The sequence below is a fragment of the Rhinatrema bivittatum genome, chromosome 6 (genome assembly GCF_901001135.1).
Source record: "Rhinatrema bivittatum chromosome 6, aRhiBiv1.1, whole genome shotgun sequence".
In the NCBI taxonomy this organism is placed as follows: domain Eukaryota; kingdom Metazoa; phylum Chordata; class Amphibia; order Gymnophiona; family Rhinatrematidae; genus Rhinatrema; species Rhinatrema bivittatum.
In genome coordinates this window covers 135,561,790-135,576,803 of record NC_042620.1, presented here as the reverse complement: position 1 = coordinate 135,576,803, position 15,014 = coordinate 135,561,790, and the positions used below count along the sequence as shown (strand labels likewise).

At 49.1% G+C, this 15,014-nt stretch overlaps 1 protein-coding gene across 1 annotated transcript in view; it reads right to left on the bottom strand.

The window, feature by feature from the left end:
- Positions 1-250: 250 nt before the first annotated feature.
- Positions 251-15,014, bottom strand: part of LOC115093750 (beta-1,4 N-acetylgalactosaminyltransferase 2-like) — a 201,484-nt gene continuing 186,720 nt past the window's right edge. The window contains exon 11 of the mRNA XM_029605955.1: positions 251-5,192. Coding sequence (XP_029461815.1) covers positions 4,981-5,192 — 212 coding nt within the window. The 3' untranslated portion in view covers positions 251-4,980. The remainder of the gene's footprint in view (positions 5,193-15,014) is intronic.

Here is a 15,014-nt window from a genome sequence, read left to right as displayed (position 1 = left end):
CAGCCAAAATGACGTCGATGGCTCGAGAGAGGGAGATCGCGCCGGGACCCCCCCCCCCCCCCCATTGGACCACCAGGTAATTTAACATTTTGGGGGGGGTTTCGGGAGGGTGGGGAGGGTAAGGAATTGGTTTTAAAGGGTCGGGGTGGGTTTAGGGGTTGTTTTGGTGTGCCGGTTTTCCCGCCCTCCCCCAAATAATTCCCGTGCCCTATTTAACGATTTAGGACGATTTATGACGATAAATCGGGGGCATTTGTATTGTATCGTGCACTCTGATGATTTAGGACGATTTAATGGCACTGATTCACATCCCTACAATACACATGCCTGCAGAACTGGAAAAAATATGGCAGGGGAATTAAGTTACCAGGAGAGCAGCATATTGTGGCAACGGATCTGGGATTAAAACTGAAAGCATAACAGGCTCTGTTCTTTATAAAACAGGTGAACAGTTTGAAGACTCAATGATGGGCAACTCTAAAGTTTCTAACAAGTGTCAATATGGAGAATACTTAATACAGTAATGGTGGAGAGATCTGAGAATGCCCAACATTCTTGGATGCCTGCATTTCAGCTCTTTAGAGTCTGTTTTCTCAGCTCTAGTCACACCCTGACAGCTCTAATCATTTATCAAACTTATCAGCAGTGAGGAATTGAAAGTATTGGGGTAAGGGGACATAAACAGGTAGCATAGAAACACCAAGCCAGGGGAATGAAATGCAATGCAGGACGCTTATTCAAGACTATGCTGGCACAAACCCAGAAAGTTGGAAGTAGTGATGTAGCTATGGGTAAGCCTGGGTGAGCCACGGCCCAACCACTTTGGGCTCAGGCCCACCCAATTAGTGTATCTTGGGAATTTCACAAGACCAATGAGGGAAGAATGAGGTGCTGGTGTCGGTACCTTGCAGCTACAGAACTGAAATGGAGAAGGTGGTGTTAGTGCTGTGTGGGTCAAAGAGGCGGCTGGGCATTAAGAAGAAGAGTCAGAGCTGTTTCAATGCCGCATGGCCAAAGAGAAAGATAAATTTGAGCTGTTTCGGTGCTGCACAATGAGAGAAAGAAGAGTCAGAGCTGTTTCAGTGCCAAAGTGAAAGAGGCTGCGGTGTCAAAGTTTGTATTAGTGGCCCTTGGAGACTTATGGCCTGAATGGGATTGCTATGGGGTGACAAATGACTCCCTTTGCCACCCCAGCTAGAGCACAGCAAGCAAAAAGAGCTCTGGGAGCCTAGTTCTCCACACCACACCCCTTTTCCTTCTGTGATTGTTATGGTGGGTGCACCATGATCAGATTCAAAACTTGCATGTGTAACCTCCTGTGTGCTAATCTCACAAGCTCAGCAACAGGAAAAGCTGCTAGCAACTATTGAACGTGCTGGTGATGCCAATGCCATAATAAAGAAGAGTGGTGGGGAGGGGAGGAACAGGCTTGTGCTGCTTCATTCATTTGAAGGAGAGTAGGGAAGTAGGAAGTGGTGAGGCAGATGCTGGGAGAAGGCTGGACATGGTGGGGCAGATGTTGTAGTGGGAGAGGCAAGGGGAAGATGTGGTCTTTTTCTGCTGTCAATACTATGTTACTATGCTGTGGGGGAAGGGGAAATGGGGAGGTAGGTGGAGGGGAAGAGACAAATTACTGGAGGGTGAGGAAAGAATGCTGAGAAAGGAGGCAAGGGGAGATGTGGAGAGCAGCAGGGGCAGATGCTGAGAAAGGGAAGGGGAAAAGCAGTGGGAATGGATGAAGAAGAAAGGCAAGAGGGAGGCTACTCGGAAAAGAAGCAGAAGGGCAGGTGCTGGAAAAGTGGGCAAATGGCAGGAGGGCAGATACTAGAAATGAGGTGACGGGAGAATAGGGACAGAGTAAGGTGGGGACTCAAATTTTGTGGGAGAGTAAAAGAGCATGGACTTGGGGATTAGGAGGAGAGTGGGAAATCAGGACTTGATTGGATATTGGGTAGGGTGACAGAATGCTAAGAGTTTGGGATCTCAATGAATAGGAAGAGGGCAAGGACTAGGCAATTTAGTAGGCAATGAATAGGGTTATTTTAGATGGCCAGTGGAGTATGAAACAGGGTAACAAACAGTGCAGAGCCATGGGGAAATGGTGTGAATGATCTGGAAAGGCTAGAATGGGCATGGAAGGCAGTAAAAAAGGAAGAGACTGAGCAGGGAATAAGAGACAGAAGAAAAAATGAGTCTTCAAAGGGGGTGGAAATGGAAGAGGTGAAAGGGGGAATAGGAGACTAGAAGGTAAGAGACAGAAGAGGGGGCTGGAGGCAGAGAAGTAGATGTGTGACGGAAGGAGCTGGGGCTGGTGAGGTATGACAGGCAGAGGAAGGTAGATGAGGACTCAGGAGGTGGTAAGTATGGTGGATGGAAATGGTGAATATGAAAGCAGGTGAAAAGGGAATAGAAGTTCAGGGAAGGAGTGAAAGGGGGGAATGGGAGGACTGGGGAGGTGAGAGTTAAAGAAGGAAGACTGGTAGGTAGGTTAAAGTAAAAAGAGGCAGACTGAAGACTGGAGGTGAGAAGGGGAGGAGAAGAAGTAAAATCTAGCTATGGGTGGATAGAAAGGCTGATGAGAAAAATTGAGGAAGAAGATGAAAAGGAAAAACCATTGTCAGATGCAGATGTTGTGGAGGAAGAGAAGAAGACAGGAGGAGAGAGAAGAAACAGAAAATGGAAACAAGACCCTGAAAAGAATTTAAGACTGACATGGGGAAAGTGGAGAAAAACAGACTGGGAGCAACCCAATCAGAAAAATAAAAAGAACAGACAACAAAAGTACAAAAAAGTAATTTTATTTTGAGTTTTTATTGGTTAGAATATGCCATGTCAGTCTTTACTTAAGTTATTTTCAGGGTCTTGTTTCCATTTTCTGTTTCTCAGGCTTTCCATTTCAGTTTTGTCTGCATGTTTCTATTTCTAATGTTTGGTCCCTTATTCTGTATTAGGTAAGTGTTAGTCTATATTCTGTGTGCCTGACTAGGGTGCAGTATTTCTAGTAGTGTGTAGTTTTTTATGTAAGGATTTGTAGCAGTCCAGGTTGTTCTGTTTTACCAGTAGGAGGTGTATTGGTGTTCTAGGGCCTTGTGGAATATTTGCATTACTGCCTTTTCATATATAAGGTTGCTGCTGTTTGAATCCTGGGAATTAGTGCTCTTAACATATGGCAAGGTTGTAGTATCCTTTTTTAAATACATTTTTTGCAGGGAGTTTGTGTTACTTCACAAAGTGTTTGGCAGTGAGGTGACATCAGAATTTCAATATATATTTTTTCATGTTCGGGTTGTAATGTGAACTATCCTAGTGCTGCTCTGCACCCATAGGAAATCTGAAGTTCTAATGATTTTTATTGTTATTTTATTGTAGTTATGATGCTCTCTGTCTTTCTGGAAAGGAGAATCATAAAAGAATACATTGATATTTGTTTTATTACATGATTATTGGATATGACGTTTCTGCAATGTGTTGTTTTTCAAATGATATTCTTGTGTATTTATGAATTTCAATAAATATAAAATAAGACTTCAAAGGTAGATGATTTTATAATACACTTGTGTCTGGTCACGTTTAAATTAAGTTGTGAGATATTGCTTCTTGAGTCATCTTTAAATATAATTGAATTGTTTCTATAAGTGTGCATGTGGTTCAGTATTGGTAAGGGCTTGAAATAACTGAGTTAAAATATTATACTCACAATACATGACAGATGTAGCAGGCTATTTAGAAATCCACTGTCAAGTGTACTCTACGGCATTATTTAACTTTAAGAGTACAACTAGTAGGGTTCAGACCTGTATGCCTAGTGCTCACCCATGTTAACCTTGGGATCCTCCAAAAAACCAGTTCTGGCTATACCACTGTTTGGAAGGTTTAGTAGATAGTAGGGATGTGCATTCGAGAAAAATTTGTTTTCGGGTTTAGTGCGCACTAATCCGAAATTCGGGTCCCCCCGAATTTAAAAGGCCTGAACTGCAGGAAATATGAAATTTCCTCCAGCAGGCTTCGCACATCTCTAGTAGATAGGAAACAAGGTGGCACAGGCCATGCCCAGAAATAGTGAAGGAGTCCTGGAATCTATTTGCATGGGCTGGGGGAGTCCATAAAGCATTCTGGCTATTAGAAAACCAGTAAGTGTGGGGTTATTTTGTACATCTATATGCAACATTTCATTTGTATTTTATGGTTTACACAATTACAGAACAATTTGATCCTTCCGATAAGAGTATGTCCTTGCCAGCACCTCTGCTTCATTTATAATCTATAATTAACTGATGATATTCAGAAAATGATAGTAACAAGAAATTTACAGGTTAATCTTTAAAGCAGATTAGTTTGTAGATACAAGCCCCCAAGTACCACATGAGTAAAGTTGTGCTGTCCGATATTTCCTCTGCAGGGGCAGGCTCATACATGGCAGCAGTGAATGTTTAGCAGTGAATGTTTATAATCAATATAATGGATGTTTCACAAAACACAGTACATAACAGATTGGTAATGTCATGTCATCACTTGGAAAAATTGTTGAGAGCAACCATATAGTATAGTGTGATGCATGTCATCAGGGAAACCAGGGATCAAATCCCACTGCTGTTCTATGTGATCTTGGGGAAGTCACTTTACCCTCCATTGTCTCAGGTATAAACTTGGATTGTAAGCCTTCCGGGGATAGCGAACACCTACAGTACCTGAATGTAATCTGCTTTGAAGTGCCAAAAAGCAGAATATGAAAAACAAATAAAATAAAAATACTGGTGCAAAACTGGCCCTTAAACAACTTGTGATGTTATGTGTGATTATACCCAATGTGAATGCTCCTTGTGGGAAGGGAAATTGCTTAAACAATTAATTTAAAAATAACAAAATAAAAACTAAGACTAAGAGGATTGGCCTGCTGGAATGGAGGGTGGAGAGGAGACTCTGATTATCAACGACAGATAGGCCATATAACCTTTTTGCTACTGTCATGTTTCTATTTTTCTATTTTCGTGTGTAACATTTTAAGTTGTTTTTGAAGTACATCAGTGCCAGTTTTGACCGGACTTGATCTTGTTTTTCATATCGGAAGGTGGCATAGATTTTCTCCACATTCACCATCTTAGGGTCAGACAGCGTGTCCTTCTTCTGGTGTCCTACAGAAACATCTCTGCAGGAACCAACGAGCAGGGTGCCCAGTCCATCAATAAAAAACTCTGCAATGAAAGCAACTACTGGTTAGCACCTGCATGCCACACAATCTCCCTATGCTACAGCTGTGCAATTAAATCAAGCAGTATACATAATTAGCACACATGATGGATTTCAGACAATAAACCCTCCAATCACACAATATATAACCACATGATAATATCCTAATACTAAGCAAACAGGCAGGGAAAATCTAGGAGGATATTATGCAATAGAACCTGTTCATTGGTTTTTAGGTGGGGCTTTCCTCTTACCACTAGAGGGCACGTATGATGTATCCTAATACTCAGAGTCTCTATTTTACTGATCTTAGGAAATCATTGTCTGTATTTAAGGCAATGTCTAAGAAAGGTGTGTTAGAACTGTTGAAAACTGCATCTTTAAGTATTCATTAGTCATATAAAGGTATCTCAAAACAGCTACTTTGATAGTTTACTTTCCATGAACTATACTTTTGCCAGATCAGGCAAACCTCCCTATTTTCTGAGATAAAAGATACAACAACCGATCTCATGCCAAGTACAGGACTAACTGACAGTATAAAAAACAAACATAAGTTAGAAAGCTGATATACCACTTGGGTACAATAAGAAGTTAATATTGTCTTTCAGTACAGTCTGGCAAACATACAGGCCGATACAGTAAAGCGCGGCCATGGTTACCCTGCTTCTAACCCGCTTTGTACCCACAATTTGGCCACGTAAGTCCAACCCGCGATTCACTATCCCTTTTAACCCATCCTTACCACTTCTTTAAATCAACGGGTAACCCTTTCCGCCCGCGGCATGTATATGATATGTAAACGATCGGATTAGCTATTCCCTCCGATCCAGGTTAGTACGCCTCGATTATCGCCTTTTTTAACCTGCAGTTTTGCCGCGTGTTTAACCTGCTAATTTACCGCCTACCCTTACCCCTGCGTTAGTGTGGAGCGTCAGGCAAGCCCCAGCAGAGAGAGACGAAATTTCACGGGCAAACTTTCCTGTGAGGCTTCAGCAGCCTGGGGCGGATCGGGCGCTCCCCATGTGAGGCGGCTTCCAGCAGCCCCTGCCGGCGAAGGTGCATGAGCGCATGCAAATGATTGCTTCACTGCCTGACCCCCTCACCCCCCGGGACAAGACCTTTAGAGGAGCCAGGATCGGGCAAACTTTCCCCCAGCACCCGCTCACCTGCCCTGGTCGCGTCCATGGGTGCCGGTCTCCCGTGCGGGCGCGCTGACAACTCCGGAGCAGCCCCAGTCCTCTTTCCCCTCCTCCCGGGGGCAGCCGGCGGCGAAAGCGGCTTCAGCAGCCCGGGGCGGATCGGGCGCTCCCCATGCGAGGCGGCTTCCAGCAGCCCTCGCTGGCGAAGGTTCATGAGCGCATGCCGTGACCTGAGCGCCCGGCTGGACGTCCAAGGTCACGGCATGCGCTCATGGCAGCGAAGGTGCATGAACGCATGCCGTGACCTGAGCGCCCGGCTGGACGTCTGAGGTCACGGCGTGCGCTCATGCACGTACAGGCGGGCGTTCATGCACCTTTGCCGGCGGGGGCTGCTGGAAGCCGCGCCTCGCATGGGGAGCACCCGATCCGCCCCGGGCTGCTGCTGAAGCCGCTCGGGAGGAGGGGAGAGAGGACTGGGGCTGCTCCGGAGCTGCCAGCGCGCCTGCACGGGAGACCGGCACCCATGGACGCGGCCAGGGCAGGTGAGCGGGGGTTGGGGGAAAGTTTGCCTGATCCTGGCTCCTCTAAAGGTCTTGTCCCGGGGGGTGAGGGGGTCAGGCAGTGAAGCAATCATTTGTACAGGACAACAAAACAAACTGCACCAGCCCTTCTCCTGTATCCACTTCCTGGTACCTGTCATTTCAAATGTCATTTGAAATGACATTTGAAGTGACAGGTACCAGCGCACCCAGGATACTGTATAGGCGCTGTATAGCGCTCTATACAGTAAAATGGTTTGCGCTTCATGGACGCTTCATGGACGCGCTTTGGATGCGGCTTACATGTGCATGCCATTGAAATACTGTATCGAGCGGTATGTGATCCGGACTGTGCATGCGGCAAACGAGGGTGCGCCCGGCACTACGGCACTCTTTCTTCCGCATCCTTACTGTATCAGCCTGATACTGAGGAGGGCTTTAAACTAGGATCATCGGGGAGGGTGAACAAAGCCCTAAGGTAAGTAAAAATACTCAGGTAAGTAAAATATTAAAACATCTGTATAGAAATGGGGAAAAAGGGCATTATCTGGAAAGATAGGTACACTAATGCTCATAGTATGTAAAATAAAGTCCTGGATCTAGAGTCAGTTAAGTGTAGAAGCTGGCTATCATGGAAAGAAAGCCATGATTGGGACATAGTTATACCAGGTGACAATCTATTCAGGAAAGACATGAAGAAGGAATGGCAATATATATAAAAAATATTAAAGCAACAGAATTGTTGGATTTATAGGGTAAGGAGGGGAACTGTGGGTTAATCTTGAAAGAGAGAATGAAACATCTATTTATATTGGTGTAAAGCAGAGTTGCTTACCTGTAAAAGGTGTTCTCCCAGGACAGCAGGATGTTAGTCCTCACAGAAGGGTGATATCATCAGATGGAGCCCTGTCACAGAACACTTTTGTTAGTTTCTAAAACTTTGACTGGCACACTGAGCATGCCCAGCATGCTACCAACCCCATGGCCACAAGGGGTCCCCCTTCAGTCTCGTTTTATAGTAAAAAAGCACGAGCGAAAAAATAAAATAAGAAAAGGTCAGCAAACCCAACTCCACGGGGTTGCGGGTGGGTTTCGTGAGGACTAACATCCTGCTGTCCTGGGAGAACACCTGTTACAGGTAAGCAACTCTGCTTTCTCCCAGGACAAGCAGGATGGTAGTCCTCATAGGTGGGTGAAAAGCAAGCTCCAGGCTGTCCCTGAAATACCCTGGGCCAACTAACACCCAAGAAAGTGCAACAGGCATAACAATAGGGGCGCTGTTGGCAACAACGGGGCAGCTTGAAGATCATACTGGGCCCTAGGTAGGAAGAGTTGGATTGTTATACTGGAAATTATGAAGGACAGATTGGCCAAAGATGTTGTCATGTCGACCATCCTTGTCCAGGCAGTAATGGGCTGCGAAGATGTGGAGGGAGCTCCATGTCACAGCCTTGCAGATTTCGGTAATAGGAACTGCTTGGAAATGCGCCACTGATGCTACAATGGCCCTTACTGAGTGCGCTTTCACTCTTCCATCGAGCGGAAGGCCTGCTTGCTGGTAGTAGAAAGCAATACAGTCCGCCAACCAATTTGAGAGGGTCTGCTTGCCTACTGCAACTCCCAGTCTATTCTTGTCAACGGAGACAAAGAGTTGGGTGGACTGCCCATGGGCTGCGGTGCAGTCCAAATGAAAGGCGAGAGCACGCTTGCAGTCCAAGGTATGCAGAGCCTTCTCCCCTGGTGTGAGTGTGGCCTTGGGAAAAAGGTGGGCAACACAATGGACTGATTTAGGTGGAAGTCAGTCACTACTTTAGGCAAGAATTTGGGGTGAATGTGCAGTACCACCCTGTCATGGAAGAACCTCGTGTAAGGTAGGTAGGTTACTAGGGTCTGCAGCTCACTGACTCTGCGAGCAGAAGTAACCGCCATGAGGAAGAGAACCTTCCAAGTGAAGTGCTTGAACTTGCAGGAGCGCAGAGGCTCAAACGGAGGCCGCATGAGCCACGCTAGCACTATTTTGAGGTCCCAGGCCACAACAGGCGGACATAATGGAGGCTTCAGCTGAAGTAAGCCTCTCATGAAGCGCCCTAACAAGGGCTGCACCGAGACTGGGGTATCGCCCACCCCTCAGTGGTAGGCACTAATGGCACTCAGATGTACCCGGATTGAGGTTGTCTGTAGACCAGACTCCGAAAGACACTAGAGGTAGTCCAAAAACCTCGGCGTGGGGCAAGAGAAAGGGTCAAGGCCTTCCTGCATGCACCAAGAGGAGAACCTTTTCCACTTCATCTGATACGATTTTCACATGGAAGGCTTTCGCGAAGCTACTAGGACCCGCAACACATTATCAGAAAGGTTGAGGGACTGCAGTATCAACCTTTCAACATCCCAGGCTGTTAGGGTCAGCGACTGGAGGTTTGGGTGGTGTAGTCTGCCCTGATCCTGCATTATGAGGTCAGGCGAGGTGCCCAGGCAAAGGGGCTCCTGGATAGAGGTCATGGAGAATGGGAAACCAGACCTGATGCAGCCAATGTGGGGTTATGAGGATCATGGAGCCTTGGTCCCGCTGTAGCTTCACAAGAGTGTTGCCTATTAGCGGAATTGGAGGGTACACATATAGGAGGCCCGCACTCCAGGAGAGGGTGAAGGCATCTTCGGCCAGTCTCTCCCGGTCCTCATGCAGGGAGCAGAATTGGTCCACCTTGTGGTTCTGTGAGGACGCAAAGAGATCCACGTCCGGCAGACCCTATCGGTGGAAGATCCTGTCCGCTACACCGGGGTTCAGGGACCACTACATTCTCGGTGCCTGCCAGGTAGATGGCTTGCAGGAGCATGGCATGCAACAGGGCCCAGGCCCAGATCTGTTCTGCCTCTTGGAAGAGCAGATAGAAGCTTGTGCTCCCCTGTTTGTTTACGTACCACTTGGCTACCTGGTTGTCCACCCGGATCAAGAAAACATTGTTGGACAGGCAGTCCTGGAATGCGTAGAGGGCGTACCGCATCGCCTGGAGTTCCAGGAAGTTGATCTGGCAGGCCGCCTTGGCTCTTGACCAAACTTTTTGTGTCTGTTGTTGCGTCTGTTGGTGGTAGATGGCTTCGCCCCATTTGCCTCACCTTGTTCATGGCTCCACCCACTTCCCTTGGGAAAATGGCTATCGCTGCATCTACAAGCCAACCTCTCCCGCGTCTCTGGAATGGCTATGGTGCTGCCTCCCACCATGCTCCTCCCAAGGGCCTACTAGGGTGTGCGCGCGCATGCCACCCACGTCTTTATTCCAGCATTGGCGTGAACCTCGGGGGCGTTCCCCTCTACTGACGTCACCCCATCCGGGTATATAGCCTGTACTTTGTTGCTAGCTCGTTGAGTTAGCAAAGGATTGGTTTCGGCTGGTCTAAGCTACTCTGCCGCTTCCGTGCTGCCTCTGGAAGCTCTCCCTCTGCCCTTTGGGGTATTGCTAACCTGGGTACCCACTTCTCGGGGGCTCTCTGCTTTATATAGGGTGCCTTACAGGGATCAGGTACTCGCTCCTCGAGGGCCTGCTCTCCCTGCCTCGGTGCTGCTACCAAACTTCTTCAACCTGGTGGAATCGCATACCAACAGCAATCATCTAGTGAGTAATCTAACTCTCAGTCTATCTCATCCACAGTACTGCCTTGCTGGCAAACCTACATCGGATTCCCCCTATACCAATGGGGTGAGAAGGGTCCCCTCTGCCGAGGGTCCTGAGACTGCTACATCCAGACTACCTCACTACTGCTATCTCTGGTGGTACACTTCAAGCTGTTTAATAAAAGAACTAAACTCTGTGTTTGTGCGTCTGTGTTTAGCCTAGTACTGTGGCGCCTCATGGGGCTCCTCCCCATGGGCATGGTCATCTGCCACAGTACCCAAGAATCCACCCAAATACCGCTTAACCATAACATCTGTAGGCCGTTAACATGGGCTTCCCAGACTAGGTTGGAGTTGTCAGTGGTCAAGGTCACCTGAGCAGCTGGGGGCTGAAAGGGAGGTCCCTTGCTCAAGTTGGATTCCTGCACCCATCAGGCGAGGGAGAGCTGGAGCGGGTTGGTTATCTGGACGAGTGCTGGGAGTTTCTAAGTGGCTTGTTGCCACTGAGACCGCAGGGTCCACTGCATGAACCTCATGGCAAGGTGGGCTATTGGGGTGACATGCACCGCTGCTGCCATGTGATCCAGCAACTTCAGGAGCAGGTGGGCGGAGGCTGACTGCCGGTAGCGGATGGATCTGGATAGACCGGCCAGGGTGGCTATGCATTCGCTGGGGAGGAACGCCTTGGCCACTGTGGTTTCCAAGTCCGCTACTATGAAGGTCAGTCACTGGGATGAAGTTAGCTGGGATTTCGGGTAGTTGACAAGAAACCCCAGTGACTGGAGGAGGTGTAACGTCATGCTGAGGGACTGAAGGGCCCCTTCCCTTGACGAACTGTTGAGCCAATCATCCAGATATGGGAACACATGTACCCCGTTCCAGCACAAATGTGCTCCCACCACTGCCAGGCACTTTGTGAAGACCTGGGGCGTGGAGGCTAGCCCAAAGGGAGAACCCTGTACTGAAAGTGTCGGTGGCCAACCACAAAGCACAGATATTTGCGATGAGGAGGAAAAATCGCAATGTGCGCATAAGCGTCCTGTAGATCCAGAGAGCAGAGCCATTCCCCTCAGTGCAGAAACGGAAGCAGGGTGCCCAAGGACACCATTCTGAGGAACTTGTTTAAGGCTCGAAGACTGATGATGGGACGGAGATATCGAGAGTAGAACCTTTGCCCTCACTGAGCCCGAAGGACCGGTTCCACGGCTCTGGACTGCAGCAGGGCCAAGAGTTCTAACTCGAGGGTCTCCGCCTGCTCTACCAGGCTCCACACCGGGAAGGGTAGAGAGTCTGGAGGAACAGCAAGGAGATTCAGGTGATAACCATGAACTACAATGGACAATACCCATCGCTCGGTGGTGATTGGGCACCAATGGTTGGCAACGTGGCATAGATGACCTCCCTCAGGTGGGCTGGACAGTGTGGGCAGAGGGGATTGGTTTCTGCTCTCTGGATGCCAGTCAAAACCCAGCTTCAGGACCAGGCTGGGGAGCTACTGAGCTCTAGGTGCTCTTTGGCAAGAGTGCCCTCTTTGGGAGGACCGAGCTACATGAGCACGGGAGGCCAGAAGGTAGTATCTCAGTTGTTTGTAAAATTGCTCCTAGTATCCCTATGTGGACCTTTATGGGTTGCTGAGGGGTAATGGACAGCTGATGCAGGGTCTCATGGTGGTCCTTGAGTTGGGCCACTGCATCACGGATCTTGTCCCCAAATAGGTGTTCTCAGCTAACTTTTCTGGACCTCTGGACAAAGGTCTGAGGCTTTGAGCCATGCCCAGTGTCTGGCACTAATGCCCGCAGCTGAGACCCTTGATGCTGTTTCAGAAACATCATAGGCTGCCCTCACTTCGTGCTTCCCAGCTTCCAATCCTATCTGGAGGATGGAGCCCAGGCCCTCCTGAAACTGCTGTGGCAAGGTGGCCGAGAACTCTTGAACCTGTTTCCAGAGGGTCCTATTGTACTGATTCATGTAAAACTTGTATGCAGATATACGCATGATCAGCATAGACCCCTGGAAAACCCATCGCCCAAGGGTGTCTAAGGCCCTTTGGTCTTTTACTGGAGGGGCGGAGGAGTGAGGGAAGGTCCTCTTGGCCTTTTTCTGGGCCTATTCCATCACCACTGACTGGTGAGGCAACTGGTTCTTTTGAAAACCCAGGGCCTGTTGCACTAAGTAGGTGGCATCCGTCTTCTTGTTGACCAGGGGCACAGTACCTGGATGTTCCAACAGACGGTAAAGGAGGTCCAGAAGAACCTCATGTACCGGGACTGCCATTACTTCTTTAGGAGCATCCAAAAATTGTAGGACCTCCAACATTTTGTGGCGGGCATCTTCTTCTGTTGACAGCTGGAAGGGAATGGTTTACGCCATCTCCCTGATGAAACTGGCAAAGGAGAGATTCTCCGGAGGTGAGCGCCATCTCTCTTCCGGGGGGGAAGGCTCTGAAAGAAGGTTCTCTGAGGCCTCCGAGGAATGTTGAGAGGAAGCGTCCCCCCATGGGTCATAGGCGGCCTCTTCCTCACCGGCGAAGCCTCTGGGTCAAGGAGAGAGGCTAAACCCCAGGGCACAGGCACTGATGGATGGTACAGTGGCACCAATAGTGGTGGCACCGGCATCAAGGGCACTGGGGCCTGTGAGGGACGCCGAGGCACCGGGAGGTACGATGGCCCAGGGACAAGCTCCAGCATCGGTGGCTCTGACCACAGAGATGGGTGAATAGCCGCATCTTCTTCCTCTGAAAAGCCCGGGATCGGGATCGAGACTGGAGAAGGCTCCAGTGGCTGGCTGGGCACTGAGGGGCCCGCCAGTACGGGTTGCATTGGTAAGGTACTGAGCAAGACGTCCAGCTTTTCCAGGAGAGGTGCTAGCATGGAGGGCACTGGTTCCCATGCCGGTATGGGGGCTGGCATCAGTGGCAGTTGAAGGCCCCAAAGGGGATTGAGCACTGCCTGCTTGACCATGCAGTCCAGCTCCTTTCAAAACAAGGGTGCGGACAAAAACGACCCTGGAGAAGGAGGCAGGCTGGGCATCACCAGAGCGTTCATGGGGGTCCTTGGAGGCTCGGTGCCCGGCACAAGTATCATTGGGGAATGCCATGGGGCTTCTTCTCCCCGGGGCCTCTTCAGAGGGGGCTCGGTCAAGGTCGATGCTCCTCCGGTATCGGTGCCGGCACCGGACGGTGATGACAGTTAGTGCCGGTGTTGATGCTTCCCATGGTGCTCAGCCCAGTCCTTCTCCAGTGCCAAGGACAACGATGCGGAAGTCTTCGAATGGGTCGATGCCAGTGAGGGGCGGTCTCCCACTCCTCTGTCTTCTCGGCAGTGCTTCAATGGGAAAGATCCCGAGTCAGAGTGATCCCCACAACTCGATGCACCCGGCACCAGAGTCAATGGAGCAGATTAATTGAACCCAAACAAGTGCACCATCTTCTCCAGGTGGGCGCACTGGCCTTTGGGGGTCATCTAAGCACAGTTTGGGCATTGACTGATATCATGGGAAGGCCTGAGAGACAGGCCACAGACGTCATGTGGGTCCATTATGGATATCGTCCGCGGACACTCCGGGCACTTCCAAAAAGCTGTCGCCATGGCAAAAAAAAGGTGGCGTGCAATCGGTGACCATCGGTAACCGAGTTAAACAGCTGGGAACCGAACGCAAAAACGCAAACGGACCTACTGGACGTTGGCGAAGTCGATGCGCGATGGGGGACCCCGAATGGGGAAAAAACATTTTGAAGAAAACTTCAAAGTATTCCATGTAAGGAAAACCTCTCACAGAGCTCCAGTAACCGCGAGGCAATTGCTGCATGGAAAAAAAAGAGACTGAAGGGGGACCCTGTGTGGCCTCGGGGTTGGTGGCATGCTGGGCATGCTCAGTATTCCGTGACAGGGATCCATATGATGATGTCACCCATTTGTGAGGACTACCATCCTGCTTGTCCTGGGAGAATATACATACTTCTATTGTAAACAGAAAAAATGGATAGAGATTTAATTGAGGATATTCACAAAATTGCTATGAAAGAGGAAGTGCTATTGCTATGGGATTTCAATCTCTTGAATGTTGATTAGGACAGCCCAGCTACATGGTCTTCTAGAAGCAGGGAGATCCTGGAATCTCTGCTAGGAGAACTGATCCATGGCATCAACTGGGAACGGAACCCACACAGGAGGGATTGATACTGGATCTAATGCTTACCAATGTGGACAGTGTTTCTGATGTTGTGGTGGAGAATTTGGGATGCAGTGACCAACATGCTGTGGCTCAGAGTGCAGGAGATGAAGATTCATTCAGCGGTGAGGATCCTAGATTTCAGGTAAACTAACTTTCGGGCCGATTCAGTAAAGTCCGCGGGAGAGTCACTTGCCTGCGCACGCGATTCAGTATTTAAATTAGGTCCGGCGGTAGAAACGGGCAAAAGGAGGCGCTAGGGACATTAGCGCATCCCTAGCGCCTCCTTTTAGCCCAGAGCGGCGGCTGTCAGCAGTTTTGACAGCCGACTCTCAATTTTGCCGGTGTCGGTTCTCGAGCCCGCTG